The 23,849-nt window shown below is 41.3% G+C and overlaps 1 protein-coding gene across 1 annotated transcript; it reads right to left on the reverse strand.

Annotated features, from left to right (window-relative positions):
* Positions 1–22,224, reverse strand: cplane1 (ciliogenesis and planar polarity effector 1). The gene is made up of 49 exons (XM_084746213.1): positions 21,942–22,224; positions 21,626–21,795; positions 21,400–21,535; positions 21,196–21,315; positions 20,150–20,382; positions 19,956–20,059; positions 19,720–19,876; positions 19,505–19,608; positions 18,794–18,976; positions 18,021–18,270; positions 17,722–17,922; positions 16,331–17,079; positions 15,875–16,065; positions 15,607–15,687; positions 15,358–15,519; positions 15,046–15,210; positions 14,599–14,967; positions 14,291–14,508; positions 14,044–14,208; positions 13,685–13,832; positions 13,489–13,598; positions 13,249–13,398; positions 13,044–13,155; positions 12,361–12,676; positions 11,161–12,249; positions 10,390–10,538; positions 10,213–10,298; positions 10,053–10,117; positions 9,569–9,839; positions 9,112–9,480; positions 8,223–8,852; positions 7,938–8,119; positions 7,765–7,852; positions 7,595–7,673; positions 6,654–6,788; positions 6,180–6,242; positions 5,989–6,074; positions 5,638–5,875; positions 5,264–5,523; positions 5,035–5,134; positions 4,421–4,591; positions 3,947–3,989; positions 3,712–3,843; positions 3,442–3,622; positions 3,296–3,351; positions 3,053–3,220; positions 1,609–1,745; positions 1,216–1,493; positions 1–1,036 (listed from the first exon to the last, which is right to left on the reverse strand). Exons 2-49 carry the CDS (start codon positions 21,704–21,706, stop codon positions 887–889), a joined length of 9,711 nt encoding a protein of 3,236 aa, XP_084602339.1. The 5' UTR covers positions 21,707–21,795; positions 21,942–22,224; the 3' UTR covers positions 1–886.
* Positions 22,225–23,849: the final 1,625 nt, after the last annotated feature.

Here is a 23,849-nt window from a genome sequence, read left to right on the forward strand (position 1 = left end):
TAACATTCAATAGATCTTTATGTAGGTGAAAGTTTAAAACAGCAATATTCACAATAAAGAGGAATAAGAACATCCATGAATTTAATGTCATGTTATGACAAGTATAATTTGGTAAAATATTAATGACAAACATTGTATCAAACTCATCACTGAGCAGTGTAGCACACTCAATGTAAAGCAACAAGAATTCTAAAGGCACTTTATTTGTACAAACAAAAAATATATATATTTCTATTCTGTCTCCATACACACTAATATATAATAACAACATGGCAACCTAAATATACTTCAACATTAACAATAAACAGTGCAACATATCTTTATGTTCTCCATTTTGCTGTATTACAAAAGGGAACGGTTAATAATTGTTAAAAAAAAAAAAAAAAAAACTGCAAAGTGCGGGTAGGCTAGTAATACCGGGCTGAAAATTAACTACAGGTAATCTGCTCCACAAATAAATCAAAGTTATATTATAAAATACAGCTATGTTTTCAAAACTCCAGGAACAACTGGAGTTCATTAAAATACCAAGAAGGCAAAAGCAGAACTGCAAAATCTTCACATATCTTCCTACAACAGGAATATGTTCAATAATAAACAAAACATGACAAACTGGGGCTGTGATACTACTATTGTCTGAGGACAAGGTGAAGTGGTGAAAATATTCTAAACATGGAGCAGCTTTGATATTGATTTTTTTTTTTATACTGCTGACCCTGTCCAGAGCTAAACTTCCTTGGTGGTACTCCTGCTGCCTCTCCAACCTGGGGGTGTGTACTGCCATCTACTGTAGGTAAATTAAATAAATAAATACTAATAAATAATCCAAACTATCCCTTTAAGTGTCAACATAGTATGTTTTTTCTTTTCCTAGAGACACTGAAGCTCAAGATTCCTCTGCAGCTACCATCCTCTCAATAGCAGCCCAGTCTATTTTGCTGAGGCAGCTGCTGCCGGTGTCACTAAGGTTGTCCAGCCAGTCCATGTCTGATACACCAGCTGTGGCACCATCATCCTGCTCCTCCAGCAGCCCCACCTGAGAGGTATACAACAAATTTCTGAAACTGGACATGAAACCACATCGTCTATCGGCAAAAAGCATGCTATCTAAAATAATCAACCAAAACTGACGAGCCAAAATCTTAATTCAAGCAGAGGACAATCATTTAGTTCCTCTAAGATTTAAGCTCTTATGCAAGAAAATGTGATTCTTACTATGTTAGACTCCTCTGGTCCTAGAAGCTTATGGAATTCTGAAGCAGGCTCCTGAAGGTGTATGTCTTCAATCTCTTCCATCCTCGTCTGCTCCCTCAGTATCCTTCTCCCTACAGCAGCCCCTCCTGAGGGACCTCTGTTCAGCCCCATCTTTCTCTGATGGCCGACATGCCGGTCTTCACTCTGGCTGGCCATGTGCAGTTTAATGCGGCTCTTCGTGTCAGTGAGCATGCCACGTCTGGTCACCTGAGACAGACGGTCTCTTGGCAGAGATGTCACTAACACAAAATTTACACAACATGTACAAGTTTAGTGAACTTAATATTATTGTTTTGATAATAGAGTGAAAATTCATCAGCAGGACATCAGTGTAGTTGAACGTCATTATGATACCTGGTCTATGTAGTCCCAGCCTCCTGCGGTGATCCTCTGAAGGCCGTCCCTGCATCTCAGCAGTCCATGGACGAAGGTGGGGTTGAGCTTGTTCTGACTTTAGGCTTCTTTTATCATTGGCAGATGCACTGTAAACCCTAAGAAAAGAGATGTTACCTCTGTGACCAAAACCAGATAACTCCAGATGTTTAGAAGGAGCAGGTTTGAGTCTGTACAGAGTCTGACCATTGTGCAATAATTTATGCATGAATGTTTTGTTCAAATGCTGCTCCAATTATTCTTTAACCTACAAGCCTCTAACACTCTGCTCAACTGTACACAGTAGAGCACATCTGAGCAGTAAATTATATTAAAAAATGTGATGAAATTAATTAAACCTGACTAGGTCATCTCTACCACTTTGGTTTAGGTATGTTACACTCAAAAAACAAGATGTTGCTTTGTTTTTAACAAGTATGACTTTCCAGTTCACCTGCTGACTGGAAGTTAGAAACAAAAGAAGTCACTGGAGACATGTGGGCTCTGTTTCGTGTAATTTTCACAGGGCTCCCACAGCTTTTCCTAAGTCAAATCCAAGCACTTTTCAAGCATTTACAAGGTGCATTTTCAAGCTTTTCCAGCACCTTGAAGCTGTGGACATATTTATATAGTCGACTTCATTCTGTGTGAAAGACAAAAGCAGTTTGCTTTCTCTGACTTTAACTAAAAAGCAAATTATTCAGCCAGATAGTGATTTATTATGAAAGTAATGTAATTACAAGCACTCTTCATATCTTGAAAACACATAATTAAATTCCATGTGTCTCAAAGATTTTCAGCTTCTGTAAAAACTCTGTTTTCAAAGGCAACTCAATTTTTTGACATATTATAGTTTCAGAGGTCTTACTGGCAAGACTTATATAATTTGATATAACAAAAAAGGTCTAATACAGTTCAAATAATTTTCTAAAAATATGTTCTACCAAATGGTTTCTCATTTTTTGGTAAAGTTAGTGCAGCTAAGCTAAAATGTTCTACTTTGTTTGCAAAAAAATTCCAGTCATTCATAATTATTAATAAGATATATTTAATGTTACTCTATTATACTGTATATGAGCTAAATAATTTCATGATCATTATTTTTTTACTGTCTAAAAACAGGTGACCACAACAGCTAAATTGTCATGTAGTAATAAAGGTACTGATGCTAAGATATAATTTATAAATATTATAATTTATAATATTTATTAATGTATTGTTTTACCATGAAGCAATGTCTCAACAGTTTAAAGGCCTGTATTAAAAACTGTGGGGTCTGTTAAAATAACAAGCAATGATTGCTCTTATTATTGCCCCAAGGATATAAAAAATGCAAAGACAAAAAATGCATTGTTTTTTTCAAGGTGAGGACATTAAAAGGTTTAATGAAAGAAGATCCCGGTTCGATGACTGTTGCAGGAGATACCTATAAGTGGCACCACAGGGTAGAACTGAATCGGATCGTGCAGCTGAGGGCACTGGTGAACCTGCAGCTCGGGAAGAACAGCGCAGAGGTGGAGGGTTGGTGGGAAAATCATTTGCCAAAGAGCAGGCTTCACGGGTCCTCTGGTTGTATTGCTCCAGAAGCATGAACCTATTAAATCAGACGGAAATAACAGTCATACACATGCATGTCTCTTGTGTACAGACAATGTAAACAGGTACGTACTTTTCTTTTTCTTCTCTGGTTCTCCAAATGTCAGCCTGATTCTTTTTTGTTGGTTTCTGTCAGAGAACAACGTGGATATAATATTTTTAAAGAAATTAAACATAGAACAAAATATCAGTTCTGGTAAAGCTGCAAACATATCTCACCACTGTTCCAGATGCAGAAAAAGGTTTACGCTCCCTCTCCCTCAGGCTCTCTCTGTGTTTCTGATACACAGCCAGTCTTTCCCTCTGTTTCCTTCTCATCCAGATCCTCAGCTCCCTCCTCTCATCCTCTGGAAGAACACGTTTCTGTGACATCCAGTTGCTTTGCTGCTGCTCTGGTCTGCTGGAGGTCACATTAGTTTTCAGCTCAGTGATAATCTGAATTGTTTACGTAGTTATTTGGACAGCCCTGGATCTTTGTAGGTAACATACCTGCTACGGTCTGCAGTCTGTGAATTGGACACATCTAGGTCAGTCAGGGATAAATACCCCTCCTTTACCAACTCGTCTAAGATTTCTGCTGTATCGGATAGCCCTGTCTGACCCAGATTCTCATCTGCCCATCTAAAGATGGACAGGTGGAGGGCAGAATATTGTTAAAAAAAAAGAAACAGTGAGGTAAGCACCTGCAGAGAGCTAATAATATGGTTAAAAGACTTTAACTTACCCAGGAGATATTCCTGATGCTTCAGCCAGCTGATCTCTTGTCTCTATGGGAGCAACACAAACATCAACACAGATTTACTAGGGCTGCACTGAAAGTCACTTTTTTTACATTTGAAGCTTCTGTTGAGGTTTTTGAACAAAATTCTGAATGCCTGTTGTCATAACTGATGCTGTCAACACTCAAAAAAAGAAAGAAATCTCCAGTCTCAAATTGAATGAAATGGTTCATCAGACTTCTGCTATACCACCCTGTCAGTACAGGTTGAGTGCCCTCTCTCTGTGCGGCACGCAGGAGAGAAAACAGTTTTTTCATCAGAGTGAAAATATTGTTTTTGAAAGGCTCCCACTCTGGAGTTATTAGAAATGTTTGAATGACAGGAGATGGAAACCTTCTCACTATAAATGCAGTTGTGATAGCCAGTTGTTTTAGGTAGTAACAACTTATAAAAAATATTTGATTAAAGTGCACAATTACTTGGAGGAGTGTGAAGGTGAAAAGGACCAGCTTTAGAAACATGAGAAGAAGTGGACGAACGAAAAGATGGCTTCCTTTTGTCACCATAAACCACACATTCTTCTTCCGGATTTCCTTCATCCTCTTCAAAGGCACTTCGTTCAGCAGAAGTGTCCGGTCGAGGTGTCCATGCTGTTGGAGATGGAGAATGTACCACAGATTCATAAAAGAATATTGTGGTGTTATATATTACTACAAGAACATTTTAGAACCACTGCAGGAACCAGGGAAGGGGGGTTATATTCCAAGAAAATTTCCAAGATGAAAGATCTTAATTAAATTTTTGAAAAACACTTATTCTCTGAAATTAAAATTGTAAATTTAAGGGGAAAAAGTCACAAATTTATGACAAAAAAATATGATATTCTGAGATTACAGTATTTTTCTTGTAAATTTATGGCTTTTATCTCAGCAGTTTTTCTCAGAATATTACGCCCTTCCCACAGCTCCGTAATTTTCTTTTCGTTACCTCCAATGACCCTAAGACACTGTCATATATTACTCTATTAAACATGTGACGTTGTTTTTTTGTTCCTGGATTTCAAGGACTTGCAATGAATAATTTCAGGGCCTACCTTCCTGTGGGACAGACAGTCTGACGGTTTTTTTCACTGCACTGGTAGTCTTCACATCAGTAGCCAGCACTGGTGCGAGCTTTTCAATAGTGTTCACCAGCTGCACAGACGTAAAGGAGGACAAGATAGGAATGGTGTATTACATATCTCTGTCAGCCTCTGAGGCCAATTTGTAAATTATTTAATAATATAATCAGGATAAATACAAAAAAACAACATGCTGATATACCATCCTGGAATTGGAAAAGTCCATCTCCAGATAGTCTGCAATGTTCTGTAGAGCAGCCAGCTGAGCATCCAGCTCTGACAGGCGAGAGGAGAACCAGACTGTAGGAGGTGTGGATGAGGCACTGGGAGGTGCAGCACTCTGGCTCTTTATGGCGCGACATATTTCAGAGTCAGATGGATCGACCAAATCCTGTGGGGTGATTCTCTCTGGATCCATACTGTGCTCAATGTGGCTGATTGATGGTGACTCCTCTGGAACATCTGGAGTACAAAGTACAACAGATATTTGGATGAACTTAAACCAATAGTGTTGTGCTTCATCACAGATTTGATTGCATTCAGACAGAGACTTCTTTAGACCTTCAATATCAAGACCTGCATGAGTGGTGGGTTTCACAAGATCCTCAGGAGTCATGACTAAGGGTTGTAGATCAGCAGAAGCAGAACTTCTGATAACAGAAGTTGCAAGTACATGAAGCTGAGCAGAAGTAGGTGAAGAGGGACGGATGGAGGGAACCTCTGGTGCTCCTGGGCTGAGACGGGGTGGCAAATCCTGATGCAGGGCTTTGTCTTCTAGATCCAGGACACTTATGAACTGACGGCCATCCAAATCCTAAGAGACAAAGATAAGAGAAAGTGAATTAAAATCTATTAATACAAATAATACCTAGTTTAAAATGCAAGTTTAATTAAGAAAAGGCCCCTGTTCCATGTTTAGCTTCTTACTAGATTCCTCTCTGGTCCCTGTGTGGTTTCCTCTGAGACTTGAACAAGGCGCTTGTTGCAAGACTGCAGATTCTCTGAACTTTGTGCTGAATGGAGACAAAACACACACATACAAACACATAACAGTTGATTTTTAAATTATATCCACGACAAATAAAAGGCAGTGTTCTTGTATCTACCATTTCTCTTACTTTTAGGGCTACTAGCAGTCACAGAGGCAGACACTGCTTTATCCACAACTGTAGGAGGACAAGCTGAAAGAAAAATAATCAGCATGTTACTTGCTCAGAATTTAGGGTTTAAGGAAACATGCTGGAGAGCAGAACAGAGAAATCGCCTCATTGGATTTTCATTCATAAGAAAAACAAGCAACAACTTTGTAACAACTAGGGTGGCAACTTAAGATTTTCATAATAACAATGATTATTTTCTTGATTAAAAAATGTCAGTTTTCTTGAAGCCCAAGATAACATCCTTTTATGTCTTTTTTCATTAAAAAGTGACTCAAAATGATTAATCAGTTACCAAAATAGTTGGCAATTAATTCAATAGTCCATTAACAATCATTAATAATTACTCATTGCAGTCCTAGCAACAACATAACAACTCTGTACATCCATAACAATATTAATACTATATAGACCCTAATCACAACTCCAACTCACCTGGGTCTGTGTTGGTGAAAGCATCATGGCACTCTGGGGGTCTTTTACAGGTGGAAGCAAACGCATGAAGCTCCGCTGAAGTGGACATGGCCTTGTCCAATAATCTCTGACCAGTCAGCAAAGAGTCAAAGGACCCTGGGACTTCAAGTTAATTAGAAAAAAAACAAAGAACAGGTAAATAGATTTGAAAACACGACATTGTAATGTTTCAAAATGCCTGGTCAAGAATTACATTATAGCTTGTATAACACATAAAACCAAGGAGCTGTGGGTGCACCGCAATGAAAAAGGAATGACGGGTTGCTCTTTCAGCACCTTTTCAAGAATGCAGATTTATATCCATCTTATGTGATGCATGGAAGTGAGTTTCTAAAGAGTTTTGACATACTACTACTACTACTAAGACTAATAATAATAATAATAATAATAATAATAATAATAATAATAATAATAATAACAAGGCTACCATTCTAAATAAGAATTTGTTCTTAATGACTTGTCTGGTTAAATAAAGGTGAAATAAAAAAGCCGTTTTTTGATTATTGTTTTAAGATAATTCCTTAAGTGCGACCACATAAAGACAAGTCAGTAAGAAAGTATATTCCCTCTGAACTCAGAAGCCCCTCCACCTCACACCTTAAGACAACAGAGTTGGGCGAGCCGTGTCAGACAGTAACTAACTTTCTGAAACCAACAATCTGACTTTCACACCCACTTCTCGCTGTGACTGAGCAGCTGTGTGGATGTGAGAAATGAGCTGGGTTTGAACTTGTTTCTCAAGCTCTCTTTTTTCATTCTTCACACAACTATTTCCATACAGCCAAGTGTCTTCAAGGAAACACTGTCTGAAAATGTGCGCTGTTATCCCCATATTCAAACAAAATCACAGCAGTTCACTGATGAAACACGCCAGGGCAATTAGGTTCGTTTTTGACACCAACCAAAATGAATGGCAGCATCCTGTCCAGCAATAATCTCCTCTGCAGCTGCAGGCTCTTCATTTACAGGCTCGTGTGTTGGCTGTAGATGTATTGGAACAAACAAATGTTACTTGGATTACACATAAACATTGGTAATAGCACAAAATACTTCTTATTAGAATTAACCTTACCTCTTGTGCAAGGATGATAGAATCATTCGGTCTGAATGTGACCTCTGTTTTTCTTGCCCTCCCTGCCTTCTCCTCTCTCCTCTTCTGCCTGTAAACAACACAGTGAGTGAGTATCAAGAGAAATAATCAGCTTTCAAAAAGAATCAGTAACATGAAAGCTAATCTGTGATTGCCTTTTCCTGGAGTTGGAGCTGGTGGAAGTTATAGGTCCTCTGGTGTTTTCAGCAGGCAGGTCTACTCTGAGCAATCGTGGCTGAGCCTCTTCAGCACTCTGCCTCCCGATCACTGAACTCGTCAACTCCTCCATGGAGATGAGACGCGTCATTGGGGCTGACGGAGCTGCCATGGGCAACATCTGAGACAGAGACAGATATCTGTACTTAAACTACAATGCAAGATTTAAATGATGCCCTATTGAAAAAAAAACCTTTTTTTTAAGCAAAGAAATTCTTGCTTGCCATTTTTGGTCCAGATTCTATATGCAGAAGCTTGATCATTCGGGCTTCACCCATAGGAGCTGACATGACAGAAACAGGCCTGGATGAAGACAGTAAAGGTAGTTTGGGGAATGTGATGTTGCTTTGCGGAGCAGGCTGAACATGCAGCAGACGAAGGCCCTGCATTGGTGCAGGAGTGTGACCTGGTAAAGCAGGAGGAAGTATCGAGAACTCTTGCCCCCTGGGTTGCTCTGACTGAGTCTGATCAAGTGGAGAATTAAAAGTGAGATGTCTTTTTGGAACAGATGTTTTTTCCTCTTCTGTCCTCTTCGAGGCAGACTGGTCGATGTTTTTAAACCTGTGCTGATGAGACTGTACAGCTGCAGGGTTTGTGGTGTGCAGTGTCTGGACTGGAGGATAGTGTGGGGCACTTTGCTGTGGCAATGGAGGACGGTGGAGCTGAAGCAACTTCAGGCCCGTGAACTGGGGAGCATGATCACTTTGTATGTTGTCATTTGAAGGTGGTAACACGGGGGCATTGTGACTCGTGTCAGTAGTGGCCAGAAGCCCCTGTGAGGGTGGGATTAACCTCCGGCTCTCCCTAAACTGGATTTCTGGTGACACCGCCTGGACAGAGAGTGGCTGCATTTCCTAAAGAAAAAAGAAAATGTATTCAGTTTGGTTTCAGAAAATTTTATGAGTTAATCAACTTTATTGACCAAGGACGTGGACACATACAAGGAATTGGAAAGGAATCATTTTACACATCTTCCCATATCTTTTTCCTGTTTTACAAAATTTCTGCCTGTATCTATTTTATATCATCTTGAATTCAATATTCCAGGGGTTTTAGACTGTTGGTTATAAAAAAAAAAAAAAACAAGTAATTTGAAGATATCTTGAGCAATACCTGATAATTTACACCTGCACCATTAGAAGTGGAGGGAAAATTCCTGATGGTGTGACGCTGGCCTCCTGGTGGAGAGGTTTTCCCTGAGCTCTGTCTGGCAGGCTGGTCTGCAAACACACTTGCAGAGGTCCGCCTGAACTGAGGGTTGTTGGATCCTGAACATGGTGCACATGCTTGTGTCTGATGTGTCACGGACATGGTGGTTTGAACGGGTAAGGCATTTGGTTGAGGGATGAAACCAGTAGATGGTGGCACATTAGGGTGTGAGGCGTTCATTATAGACTGGGCCAAAGAAGAATTCTGCTGGGCAAGCTGCAGGTTAGAAAACGAAGCGCCCAATACCTCCATCAGGCTCATGTAGTTGATATTCTGTAATGAAGGACAAAAACATTTCAGAGCAGAATCAAATTTAACAAACGTGTGTAATTTTTTTTTCTTCTGATTAATCTGTTCTTACCTGAACCAGTCTGAACAAGTCCTCACCCAGACGCTGTCTCATTGGTGGAGTCTGGGTGGAAAATGGCTGATTAGGGGCTGCAGAATCTGCAGTTGGTGCGCCAGCTGTGGAGCTTTGTGGGTGAATGCTTGGAGGATCCACGGGTGTGTCTTGGAGCGGCCTTCCAACTGAATCAGAAAACTCTGCACGGACCTCTGGCTCAGGCTGGACTGTAGGAAGAGCTTGGGGCTCTGGGTGTGGAGCCGCTTGTAGGCTTTGAGCATGACTGTGGCTTTAACGACAAGATATCAGCAACCAATGATGTATGTTGAGGTTTCATCATCAAAATGTTGATGCAGAAATAACTCAGTAGTGATAATGATTTTCTACAAGAGTTTCTGTAAATCGATTGTGTGATGTTGAAGAACTAACATGAACTACAACCGTAATGGTCCACACTTCCTGACATGATTAGCACGTAATTAAGTTTAAATGAAAAACTCACAGAGAGATGGAACTGGACATGTCTTCAGCGTTGTCTGAGAAGTCCAGGTCTGCAAGCTTTAAACTCTGCAAAGGACAAAAACAGCAGTTATTCATGTGTTTTGTCAACGTCAGTGATAAGTACTGTATAAAGAATGGGAATTGTAAAAGTTAATATTCACAGTTTCAGGTGAGACAATGTTTCCAGAGATGTTCCCACTGGAAACAGAGGAAGACACTTCCAAGCTGTCATTGTTGCCACTTCTGCCTACAAATATCAAACACATCAAACAATATTCTCTGTTATAAGGGTCTGCATTGCATCAACCTTAACGATACAATATAAGTGACTATCATACCTTCTTTTTCAGGTGCAACATCTAGGTCATCGAGACACAGTTGTGAAGTGGACTGTCCCTGCTGAGCATCAGAGGTCAGTTGATCTGGGTCATTAGGAAGAGGTGTCCTGTGAAATGTCAGTTCTTCTGGTTCATCTGTACGAGAACCACTGCAGGGACACAAATATAAATAAATACAGTAGACTTAAAGAAACTATACTGCTGAAATTAGGGCAATCAAATTTTTTTAAAAAACACAATATGGTCCACTGCAATTGTCAAACTGCAAGAGGCACAAAATTTGTTACAGGTAAAATATGTGTCAAATTTAAATTAATTACTGTCATGTTGCAGCGATGTCCTGATCAACACACTAGATTCTACAGACTGAAGAAAACATTTTGTCTGCCTGCAAAATTTACACCATCATTTTAATGTTTTCAATGAAAATGAGAATAACAATGCAAAAATTATAATTCCCTCTGATTTTGCAAATCATATCTCAATTGCAACATCAGTCAAAATGATTGCCATTGGATTTTTAGAATAGAACAGAATAGAATTTATTTTTGCTGCAACATTTTCTTCACATCATCATCATGTATCCAGTCACTGGAATGTCACTGACTGGCATACAAGTGTGTTTCTTGCAAAAGATTGAAATCTGTACCATGCAGCATGTAAGCAAGTCAACTTTCAATTTTGCTTAATAAAGACTTGATTCGTCTGTTCTCGTTTCCCTTTAGTCCCCACTGGGGAAAGTCTGCATTAAAAAAAACATGGTGCACTCACATGGACAGCTCTCCTTCCTGACTGTGATGGAGACCAGTGACGGGTGTGTTGGCTGAACCAGGGTAGCCTGTATCGACACTGGTCTCTCTGTCCCGCTTCCTCTCCTCCTCAGGGTGCAGCACAGGGGCTACAGTCCACTGTGTTTCTGGAATTTGGATGTGGGCACTGTAGCTGTCACTCCCAAGTAGAGCAGCATACCTGTGCTGCAACAGGCTGAGAGAAGTGAGGACGGCGGGCGCAGTGGCTTTGACACGAATCACAACTCCTTCATCAGCTGTTCCTCCAACCTCTCTGATCTTCTCTTTCTTCCTCTTACCATGATGTCCTATAAGCACCCTCCTATCAGCCCAGCGGACCATCCACTCCAGCAGCCTGCCCAGCTCTGGAAACTGAGCCTCTAGTTTGGGGTCCAGGCCCTGCTGCAGCTCAATCACAGCTTCCACAGAAGTAGGGGAACCAGATAGGAAGCTTGCTGATGGCTTCACCGTGGGAAATGCACTTCGAATAGGGCTAGCATTAGAACTTGATAGGCCTCCCTTAATTCTTTGGCCTAAAGGCAAACTGCTCTGCTTTCTAAGGCCAAATAAACCTTTTTCCCTGCCAGTACCCAGTCCAGGAAGAGAGGGGGCAGAGAGGCTAGTTCTGGATACAGGGGCTTTATTCAAGATGGAGGAGGTTTGCAGCTCTGCACCTTGTTTCAGGGGCTTGTAGCAGCAGCCAGCTCTGAACACCGGAGGATCACCGCCTACATGTTTTCTCGCTGGATCTCTTTGACGGCGATGAATAGTCGTGAGCACATCAAAGGTGAGCGAATGCAGCTCTCTCTCCCTGAGCTGGGAAGAGAAGCTCTTCAATAAAGGGAGTTCACCACCTGAGTCCCCTCCATCAGCGCTGTCTTTCTCCAGCACATAGCTGAGGAAGAGCTCCAAGAAATTTAGGTACTCTTCATCTTCAAGCTCAAACTCCCAGGTGCCAACCACTGGCAGGGAGGGCTGCTCATTCTCCGACTGACTCTCCTCCTGAATGACGCTCTCAATCTTAACCGCACTCTTCTTTGCATGTTTTCTTATCTTTTTGGCTTTTTTGCCCCTACAAAAAAATGACAAAGAGCACAAGAATAAGCCACAATGCACTGGTGAGCTAGCATTAGCACTTAGCTGTGACATCAGTGTACCTCAGGGATGTGTTAAACCTAGTTACCTGGTCATGGCTCTGCTATGTGTTTCAGGAGAGATGGCCTCAGATGTGGTATCAGCTGTGTCTCCATCACTGCACAGTGGTGGGAAGCCACAGTCAGTTAAGGTGCTGGTGCTTAGACTTGTACCCAATGAGAGTTGCCTCAACATGGCCATCCCGTGTTTGCTTCCCTTGTCCTCCTCTTCCTCCTCCTTCTCCCACAGATGGAGCTCAGGGGGGGCCAAGTGCCTCCGCAAACGCCCTAGATGTTTTCTCCTCTGCCTGCGTTTGTCTTGAATCACAATCATCATCAGCTCACCTGCATCCTCTTTTTCTCCCTCTGGAGAATACAGAGAATAAGACAGACCGACATTTATACTGTGAATTTGGACTGGATGTACTGGACTTAAAACCAAATTATCATATGGACGGCGTATGTAACCAGCACTAATCAAAGCATGAAGACAATATAGCAAATTATCTCTGGAGCCATCACATTTGGCTTTTTAGCAGTGATGGATTGGCTATCTGGAGACTCAGCCTATGTATTTGTGTTGAATGTGCCTTTAATGGAAAGTATCATAATGTAGCGTCTAGCACAATGTCTGTGTTAAATCTAGTCTATTAATCTAATTTATTATTGCCATCAGGAAAGTTAACCAAAATTTATTTAAAAGAAATGGATTGATGTGTTTGGGTGTTCATACCAAGGACATTGCATTGCCTCAATCTCTGCAGCAGTGAGTTATATTTCTCTCTCAGAGGGACTCTGACAGACTCTTCCTCCTCTGGGAAGGCTCGTACCAGCGTGGCTGCCACCTAAGAAGAAAAATGAGAAATTTACTCACACAAGGCCACTCTGTGTTACTTCAAGAAATACCATCCATCTCAGAAAAGGCAAGAAAAAGTCACCAGAGAGAGAGGAGGAAGCTCAGACATGAGGCTGAGCAGTATGTCCTGGAGGATCTCCTCGGCATTGAGGAAGCAAGAGAAAGGTAGAAAACGGCAGGCCCAGTGGAGAGCATCGACACACGTAGACCTCACTTCTGCACCAGCAGAGATCTGAGGGATACAAATAAATGTCATTTATTGAGCATCAGTGAGGAGATTCATGCATAAAACAGTTCACACAATCAAGCACAAATTTAATACCTGTTCGTCTCTTGCATTCTGTCTGGCGGCCTGATACTTCCTGCAGGAGATGGAGAGCTGGTCCCTGACATGCAGCATCCAGCACAAACCACACAGCTCCCTGAAACAGACTTGTAGGAAAAATATAGTTAATAGTTTTATGTGAAAGTAGATCATTAATTATGATATCTGCAAGTTAGTATGAGTGGCATCTTACTAATAGTTTGAATGGTGTCAGGGTCCAAGCGACCGTCTTTACCAGGCCCCCGTCTGAAGAATCCACCACGGGTGATGAACTTCATCAGGCCCTCTGGGAAACCCTTTTCTTCCTCAGCAGCTGATGGATAGCGGTACTTCTTCTTGATCTGAAAACAACATCAGATATTTACACTGTTTAGGATGGAACGGCACGTCATACCCAAGATTTGAAATCTTTATTTGTCACGTGCAATAACTGTACGAGTAAAACAGCAGGGGTAAACAAAGACAATCTGATTGTCTAAAAATGCCACACATGGAAACTTTAATCCTCTCATTAAACCAGATAAAAACCCTCCAGCAGTCCCAGACAAGTACCTTATGAAGAAGGTGTCTGGCACGGCGCAGATGGCTGATGTACCACTGGGCAGCAGGGTGGCAACAACGTGCAGATCTCAGAAGTAACAGTAGTCTTTGGAGAACACCAGACACTCTGTGACGTGATGCAACTTCTGCAAACTGCCCTGTTGTCCCCACTGGGTCCTTAACATTTAACACACAACATTTAATTATAGAATTTATATGTAACCATATGGCATGTAAAAGATGATCTTCTATGTTATACCTGTGTGTTGGGGGAAGGCTGAGGGCAATAAAGAGGAGGGGAAGGCAGATATAGTCCACTAGGCACCAAGGCAGGCAAACAAGAACACAGGTCTTTGGCTGTGTCCAACAAGGAGGACAAGGGTGAAGACATGACATTCACTCCAGCCATGACCGAAGCCTTCAAAATCTCTTGTATGGAAACTTGCAACAAGTCCCAGTCTTCTCCTTCCAAAGGATCTAGTGAAAGGAGTTGAGAAAAAACATAGATCAAAATCAAGGGGTTCTATGTGCGTAGTAGTCGTCTGATAGCTGTCAGCGCTAACCAACCTGAAAAACTCCTGTCACCATCTTTATCACCGCACTCTTGGGAGTCAGACTTGTTGCCAAGAAGACACTCCAACTCAACCTGAAAAATGCTTTCAGGTTCTAAATCTTTGGGGAGGTGGTGCTCTCTCCTCCTGAGCCGAGTGAAGTCAAAGTGGTCGATGCAGTAATTCTTGTAGGCCAGGCTCAGAGAGGCCGCTGTCTTCCAGTCCCCGAGGTGGTAGGCCAACCACACAGTCTCGGGAAGCAGACCTCCTATCAGGAGCAGGTCCTGGGCGTAGTCTACTGTCCATACTTCTGACAGCTGCTGTCGTCGCACCGCTCTGGAAACCTCCTCCTGGCACAGTGGCGCCAAACGTCCTACACTGGGGGCTGAGACAGCACATGTTAAAAAATAGAAATATGAATGAATAAAGAAATCTTTTTTAACTGACAAATAATTAAACACACCATGAGACATATGCAGTGAGGGCAGGACAGCCACGTGGTGAGGAGGCAGGATGTAGAGGGGTTGGTTGGTGAAATACGAGGCCATGAATCTCCCCAGGGTCTGAACCACGGCACGAGCTGCATCACTGTGAAGGTCTCCCGGCAGCCACGGGCATGGAAGAGAGTCTGCTGCAGAGCATAAACACTAGAGTCACATCAAAACACACCAAAATACAAAATCAAACCTATACATACTGATAAACACACATGACATATCCTCACAACATACTTGAAAACCGTCTTAAAGGCGGGGCGTTATTGACCATGACTGACCTGTCATGCAGAACATGTCCTTCTGGTGTCCTGCCCTGCGCAGGATCAAGTGGGCCATGTGGTCCCCCAGCTCCTGGGCTTCTCTCAGACGGTACTGGGATAACAGACTGTAGAGGAGTGCCAGACAAAGCTGTGTCTCCTTGAAGACACTGCGATCACGGCCTAACAGTAAGAGACATGATTATCATTTCAAAATGAATGAGACAAGGCGGTGTGCTTCAATGGAAAGATTGCAGCACTGCTTCTTACTTTTGGAGCTCTCCTCACAAATTTGTGATTGCCATGTATCAGCACTTTTTAGGTATGAGCCACACAGGAAGAGATGTTCACCTGCGGGGAACAGAGAGATATACTAAATAACAACTACAATTATTCTGTCATATTTAGACATAGCTTTTCTTTAATCTGAATCACAGTTAAATTATTTTATATTTGGTTTGTTTTGATTTAAATGACCCTATTTCTTTTCCTGTAGCTCACATAATAACCACAATCAGATAAACAGTTTGCTACAAACCTGGGTAACTCAGCAGTGAAGGACCCTCTTCTAGTCTTTCTCCTGTTGCCTGCAGAGCGGTTTGGATCTGAGACATGATGAAAGACAACTGCTCCTGTTCCTCCTCCCAGCCATCACAGCCTTTAAAGCTTTTCAGTTCCTCCATATACTGCTGGGTGATCATGTAGACCCACTGCCACACACCCAACAATCTGGACAAAAAAGATAATCATGATTATGAATAATGATTTTTTTAAATGGACCTTTTTTAGTGGCTATAATACCTTTTGTTGCCGACCGTAGATAACACACTGACAACTGGTAAGTATCTCATACAACCGCCTATCAAATAATCTAAACTATTTCTTTAAATTCCAGCCAAAATATGACAAGTGAAGACTGGCACCCACAACAACAAATACTTTACTATTTGCTCATAAACACTGACACGTAAAAAGCCAGAGAATTGATCTGTACCTGCTGGATGGTTGCTGGGGGACAGGTCGTGCCTGATGTTCAAAGCTGGATTTCTCCTCCTTCTCATCCTGTAATAGAGGCACATGGTGTACATCTGAAGCCCAGGGTTGTGGTGGCTGGGATTCCTTCTCTGCAGAGGACCAGACTGTTCTCTGCTGCAGGCTGTAGGTGCAATCAAGAGAATCAGAGACCTGCTGCAAGATGAGCAGGACAGCGGACAGACTGTGAGACGATAACTGACAGTGGGACTCGGGGTAAGGGGTGAGCAGGAGGCGGATCAGCCGTTTACTGAACTCCACCACCAGCCCCAGGCAGGGTGGCCTGACTGAATGAATGCCATCCCAGGGAAGAAAAGAGAGAAGGCCTTTGAGAAGGTGCAGGAGGTGAGCAGAAATATTCTTTTTCCCTGTGGGAATCAGGTGGAGTAAAGCAGCAAATCGCACCACACAGTAGAGGGTGTGCTTCAGCAGGCGAGTTCTGTTTTCCACAACATTTCCCAGAGACAAACCAAAAGCCCAGGCTGTTAACAGCTTAGTCCGGATTTTCCCGAGTTCTCGATGAAGAGGAGTCTTCCTCTCTGTTTCAGCAAAGTCTGATTCATAATCTGGGCTGGTAACAAGTCCAGAGTCGGTCTGTGTGTCCAGGGCATGGAGCGTGTCAAACATTGAGGCGAACTCCAGACGACCACCATCCTCCAAATGAGAACCGACAGGAGCTCCATCTAAATCAGAGTCATCCTCAAACAAAGTCTGGGAAACCACACAAACAAACAGCATGTTAAAGACAGCTAACATAAGTGAATCAAGCAAATGACACACAGCCATGACACATCATTACTCGGGGTAATCACAATCCAGCAACAGCTGAAAAACGGACCTGAAACAAAACTAAATCTCTTTTTTGCATTTTTTTATATGCACTTTTTACATGGTACTTTATTTTCCACCTTGTGTTATGCATTCCATGTATTCTATTATCATCTAAAATTTACTAAAATTATCAAGTGGATTTTATTCTCCATCATATTTTGCATTAATTATAGCATTCTATCCATGTTTTTTATGTTGATTCTGTGTCTATTTTCATGTGAAGATGCATTTTATGTGTTCTATTCTTAACCTAATGATATTTTTACTATTATTATCAATTAAACTTTATTTTCCATCTTATTTATATATATTTTTGATGTACATTCTGTGCCTTTTTATGTAAAGCTCTTAATGCATGTATTTTCTTTGCTATAAAACACTGCAATGTATGCGATGTATACGCAATCTGATTTCTTATCTGCTTCTTACCTTCATATAAATCATAGTCATAGTCAAGCACATAACCCACACCAAGCTCAGAATCTAAAGCTTTACTTGTCTAACTTACACTACCTGACCAACCTGTGCTTTCTCAAGAAGCTCTTTAGTACCACCCAATGTCCCCTGGTCCTGCAGGAAAAGTGGTAAAGTGGATCCGTCTGTAGCTGCTGAAAGGACGGAGTCTGCGGTTTTGGGCCCACGAGTATCAGTGGAGTTGAACACCTCGAGGCTGCTGTCAAGATTCAGGCAAGATACAGACTCCAGCCATGTCCTCACATGAATCTGAAAATAATGAATGTGAGGAAACCACATAGTCAAAAATTGTCCTGCAGAAAGTTTAAACCAAGAAAGATCCTGATCCGTGTTCCCTGGTTTTCCACCTGTGATTTATCCAGTGTCTGGCTGGCCTTCTCCAGGTCCTTGCTTGCATCCTTTAGAAGCGTTTTCAGCAACAGGGCAGGAGAGGGCCTACCCAGCACCCTCAGAACGGTGGCCATGTAGCCATCAGACACAATCAGATACAGCAGCCGAGGATGCCAGGTCACAGAATACCGTTGCCTCAGGATGTCTCGCACAGACAAGCTAGAGCTGGACAGAGACGCCTCCGCCTTCCCTGCAGATACTGGTGGCCTGAAGAGGAAGAGGGAAGTTGACAGAAAAACAGAAAAATGTTTTGTCACAAATATTAAATTGGTTGAAACTATTATTGGATCAGTTGATGAGCAAGAGAAATGAATTGCCAACTGTCACCTATTTTGTTAATCGAATAATCAAGCAACTCAAGACACTTGAAGACATATCTATGGCTTTTGTAAATACTAACAGGCATTTTTTTAAGTGTTTATCGACATTTCATTGACCAAATGATGAGCCAAGAAAGTAATCAGAAGGTTAACCGATAATGAAAATAATCCTTTGTTGCAGCCATATATTATATACAATAAAACTTTTCACACTGGATTTATTCTTCAATAGACAACAGAAAGAAGAGCAGCAATGACTTGGCTCTCATGATGAAAAGTGAAAGTGAAGCAATCAATAGAAAAGGTGACCACAGATGAGAGGAGAAAGTAGAATGAAGAACCTCAACCCAAACAAATCAATAACTTGTAACAAGAGCTAATAAGTGATGAGCAAAATGCTTCAAACATACCGGTAAGTGACGAGAGGGTGAAGGGGTAGGAAGTGTGCGGGCCCGAAGTCAACACTGCAACCAGAGCTTGTTAGAGTGAGAAGACCCCCAAGGCGAGAAACCATAAGAAGGGAACCTCTCTTCAGAACGCAGGCCAGGAAAAGCCCGTCTGGTGACCAGCTCACGCTGCCCACCCAGTATGACCTAAAGAGCAGATACGCAAAGTCGACTTTTAAATAAATACGCAATGTACATTAAATATTTTAAGGTACCTGTAATGACAGATTTCATTCAAGGGATGTAGCTGAGCATACCCTCTGGGGCAATAATTTCCTTGTTCTTACATCTTGACATTCTTTTTTAATACTTCAATTTCACTAAATTGTTTTTTGACTAAAAAAAACTACAGTACAACAACACTTCCAGGCTCCATGTCATCCATAAACTTCCATCAAACAGACAAAATGAGATAAGAGTATGAAAATGTTCTTGCATGAGGCCCATTGTTTTCTTTGCTGGTGATGCTGGGAAGTGATCATTGCCCACTGCTACATTTTATATTTAGACAGTCTGGAAATGATGTGCAGGCATACTGTCAACACTGCTGTGTTTGTTTAAAGTAGTGAAGATTGACTCAGAGACCTTCACCAGCAATATTTAAACAGTGATCCTCACTAAACAGATGTTCAGTAGCTAGGTTAAGCCTCTCACTGGCTGAGTAGCATACTCTACCTTATGTACTTAGAGGGAATCTCCAGTTTCTTGCTTCCGCATCCTCTGAGGCCACTTGATATTGAGACAAAATTCTGTGTGCTCACAAAGAGGACCTGTGTAGCCTGAAATCAACAATAAAACACAGAAATCTTGATTCACGTGTCGGCAAATGGAAGAAAATAACAGATTTTTTTTATCTGTTGTTTTTGGAGATAGAGAGGACAGGTGTTCACCTTAGGCTGTCTCTGGTTGAGGACAATGGCTAACAGTCGGCCATCTGGGGAGAATGCTGGCACCAAGGCCCCTCTGGATTTGACTGGTTGGCATGGTGGGGTGAGACGAGACATGGGGTATGTCTTGGTGGCCCACTGTATGCTGTAACCCACAGAACTACACAGACAATTTTGGACTCTTAACTACTGTGATACACAATGAGACTCCTGTGTGTTACACTGACCTTGTCACTCACCCCACTCTCACACAGCCCTCTTCCCATTGGATTTTCAGGCAGGTGATGATTAGCTTCTTCCCAGATGTGAAAACAAAAGCTGATAAGCAGGCATCACCCAGAACCTGAGGGAGTTTGAAGAACGATAAAATAAGATATAAGGCCCATAGAAAATAAGAAAAGGAAACACAAAATGTTTGATTTAGTATATAGACCTCTGTCTTGACGAAGATAGTGTGTTGGGATACTTCTTTGTCTTGCGTAGATGGCAGAATAGAGTCTTCAAGGGGCTGTATATGTGCCCAGTGTCCCCTGACTGTGCCATCTCGCACACTCGTCAAATCCCTGACGTCCGCACACTCCCACAGGAACACTTGCCCTGTTATGGCCGCCAGGAGCACACGCATCCCATCCCCTGAAACCTGGAGTGACAGTCGTGTGGCATTCCCTGCGAAAACACACGCACATAAATACACAGATTGAAGATTTAACTTTTCAATTCAATGTAGTAACTGAAGCTAGGATACTTAATACAAGCGCAAGTTAACAAAATTATCCAAACTGATCATATTTTGAATCAGCAGCCCAAAGCTCTTTCAGATGGGTTATTCTTTTCTTCAGTGCGAGGATGACTATCGCAGATTTAACAGGGTTCAGGCACAGCTCAACAAGTTATACTTATGACATTTTAAGACCCTTTAAAGAGCACTGTAAATGTAATTTAAGACCAGTTCCATGCCCATACTACCAAAAAAGTACATGTACAGTTTGCTTTAAAGTTGGCTTTGTTGTGTAATTGTTACAGCCTGATGATAAATTCAATTTTTGCCCCAACAATACATTTAAAAGAGTGAAGTGAAATCAGTTTTTATAGAAGTAACATTAACTTCAGAATTAAAATTCAGATTATTGGATTTTTAGACTTTTTAAGACTTATTAAGAACCTGTTAAAACCCTGTTTAATGTCAGCCCCGCTGGTAACCATGCATTTTAGGAAAAATTGTGGTTTTGAACTTAAAAGTCATTTATACCAATGTTGCCAGAAGTATCAGTACTTAAATACTATGACTACTTTTTCAATACCATTTGTTTGAAACAATATGATCTCCATTTGATAGTATCAAAAGTACCAAAGTTATACATATATATATATATAAAAATACCTCATTCAAGTCTACTACTATACTAGTATACTAGTATCAAAGTTTAAGATTCTGGTATTGTGACATTATTAATGTATACATACAGTGACTGAATATACCTTGAACAGTAGTAATCATATGAACTACTTCTGGGACTGCTGCAACAGTCTTCAACAAGTCTTTATCCCTGCTCCACAGAAAAAGTTCTCCTGACACCAAGAGTCCACAAAGCCACACACCTGAAAAACAAGAGATGTAAGTAATGAGTTCTCAGAATTGACACGTAAGAAGTGCATTGCTTTGAGCGTACAAATAAAACTCACCACTCTGAGATGAAACCATTGTCACCACACTGCTGAGCAGAGGATGGAGTTTAGGAGTCCTCCTCTTGGTGCGACCAGACACCATGTTGATCTCACTGATCCGTTTGTCATCTAACAGGAACACAGACTCCTTCTCCTGAAGTGTGACACACATGACAAAGGGTCAGTGTCATGTTCTTAGGACAGGTACAGCAAAGCTTTAGTGTCAACACTTCACTGTCCTCACCTTCCCGAGCCAACAGAATCGCGGCCATGGTTTCTTCCGTTTGATGCTGGATGACAAAACAACCTCCAACTTTAGCTCCATATTTACAAGACAGCATCGGTTCTCCCTCTTGATTATGCACTCAGGAAGGCTTTGTTGAGACTGCAGGATCCCACCAAACAATTAGGGCTCTGCAGGTTAAATCTATAGGTTAGCTGTCAAGTATATTTGCTGCAATCTAAACATTATAAGTAGCTCCATATATAGTTTGAATTATCATTATTTAATGTGCGATTAAACCATTATATTCTTACAGAAATAACTTTCACGTACTTACGTTACAGAGCTGTGTTATTTGCTAATGCTATCCATCGTTTTAACCAGTAAACACATCACCAAGAATAACCACACCGTTAACTAGCGTTAGCCACTCAGCTAATTTTGCTTCCTGCGCGGAGAATTCGTCCCGAAAAAATCCTATCTGCGCACTTCAACCACGCTGGTTATAGTCAAATGTTATGGTCACATTATGTGGTTATGAAACTGTTCTTATAACCACGACATTAGATGTTTTACCGCAGCTAATCGTGAAATATTTCGAAACTCCCTCCGCTCCAGCAGCCAGAATTGTTTCCCATGATCCTTTAGGAGGAAGCTTCCAAAGCGTTGCCGTAGGAACGTAACGAGAAGCCGGGACGTATCCAGTCCGTCGCTGCGGCACGCGGAATGGGGCGGAGTCGGGTGAGGGCGGGACTGGACGTGAGTCAGATAGCCTAATAAAACAAGTAGCGCCATCTGCTGGATAACTGCAAGAAGAACAAGATACAAATCTGCACTCAACTGATTTAATGGTAACTTATATTTAAAACATCTTTACACTAATTACAGAGTCTCTGATCTGATGATCTCTGATGACATATCATGGTCAAATTATGATTTATTACAGTAAACATATTACAGATTTCTTTAGTGCATTAGTGAATTTTAAGGTTCTGCTTTAAAATAAAAAAAATATATAAATAAATTTAAACTTTTAAAATTTAAATTTAAAGCTTTAAAACGTTTTTTTTTTTTTTTTCCCCTATGTTGAATCAAAAGAACCTTTGGCACTTTTCATGTGTTTATCTAGTCGGTACTGATGGTAAATAGTCAACCGAAACAATAAATTAGATAGATATATTGACATCCACTGTTGTCACAGTGATGTAGTTGGTGTTAACAAAGACCTCCAGGCTGTTCAGCTTTGATTTCTCCTCAGGGTGCATGCTAGATGAGTATTACTGTGCCATGGACATGGGAGTCAGGTCATTTTGGTGCTCACAAAAACACAGAATGGATTGAAATTGGATGGAGTGAATTTTGAAAACAACACATTTCAAACTATCCAGTTATTGAAAGTAAAAAACACACTCATCTGGCCTCTAATGTTTGATTTGGCCCGCAAGATTTTCTAGCTTTAATTTAAAGAGAGAGAGAGAGAAAGAGAGAGAGATACATATCTATCTCTCTCTATATAACGTGGTCTGCAAACCACAGGTAACCCACAAGTGATCTAAGAGGATGTTAGTGTATCTTCCCCTGCACTCTAAGTCTGTTGAAAACTGTCCGACTTGACTGCAGCATTTTGTCTCCACCACGTGTTGCGGCCCCCTGATCTCGTCTACTTTCCAGGCGAGGTGCAGTTCATCTCGAACGAACCTATTTATTAAATTGTTTGTTGTGGAAAAAATATCCAGGTGTGTTAAAACCTGTGTCTATCCTTTGTGGGGTTTGATTCTGATTAAGCCGTTTTGTCCTGTGAACTTGAAGACAAACTGGCATCTGGAGTTGACTATGACAATGTCTGAGGTTTTGCCTTGAGAGATGCATTATAAATCCATTTGATGTTTTAGATTTTACTATGTGAGGGGAAAAAACTGAACCAAACAACTGAAACCTGTCCAGAGATCTCTGATTAACTCTGCTGGGGTGGTGATTTACTCTTTGGTGTAAAAACTAAATTGAACCACTAAAACTTTCCCCACAGATCCTAATATCATTTGTCTCAGTGAAGAAGGGTAAGTCGGGCCAAATTTTGAGATACTGAACTGAACAAAGTGAGTTCTTTTTGCTGTTTATTGCTGAAGCCCTGAAAGGTGAAAAGTGAATGATTTTCTCTCTGAGCTTTTAAAGATCATTCCCCCACATGGATGCATGCATAACCACATTTAACCAAACAGTAAATTGTCAGATGAACTCTGACTGG

This window comes from Lutjanus erythropterus, chromosome 20, assembly GCF_056507025.1.
Source record: "Lutjanus erythropterus isolate fLutEry1 chromosome 20, fLutEry1.hap2, whole genome shotgun sequence".
Lineage (NCBI taxonomy): Eukaryota > Metazoa > Chordata > Actinopteri > Lutjaniformes > Lutjanidae > Lutjanus > Lutjanus erythropterus.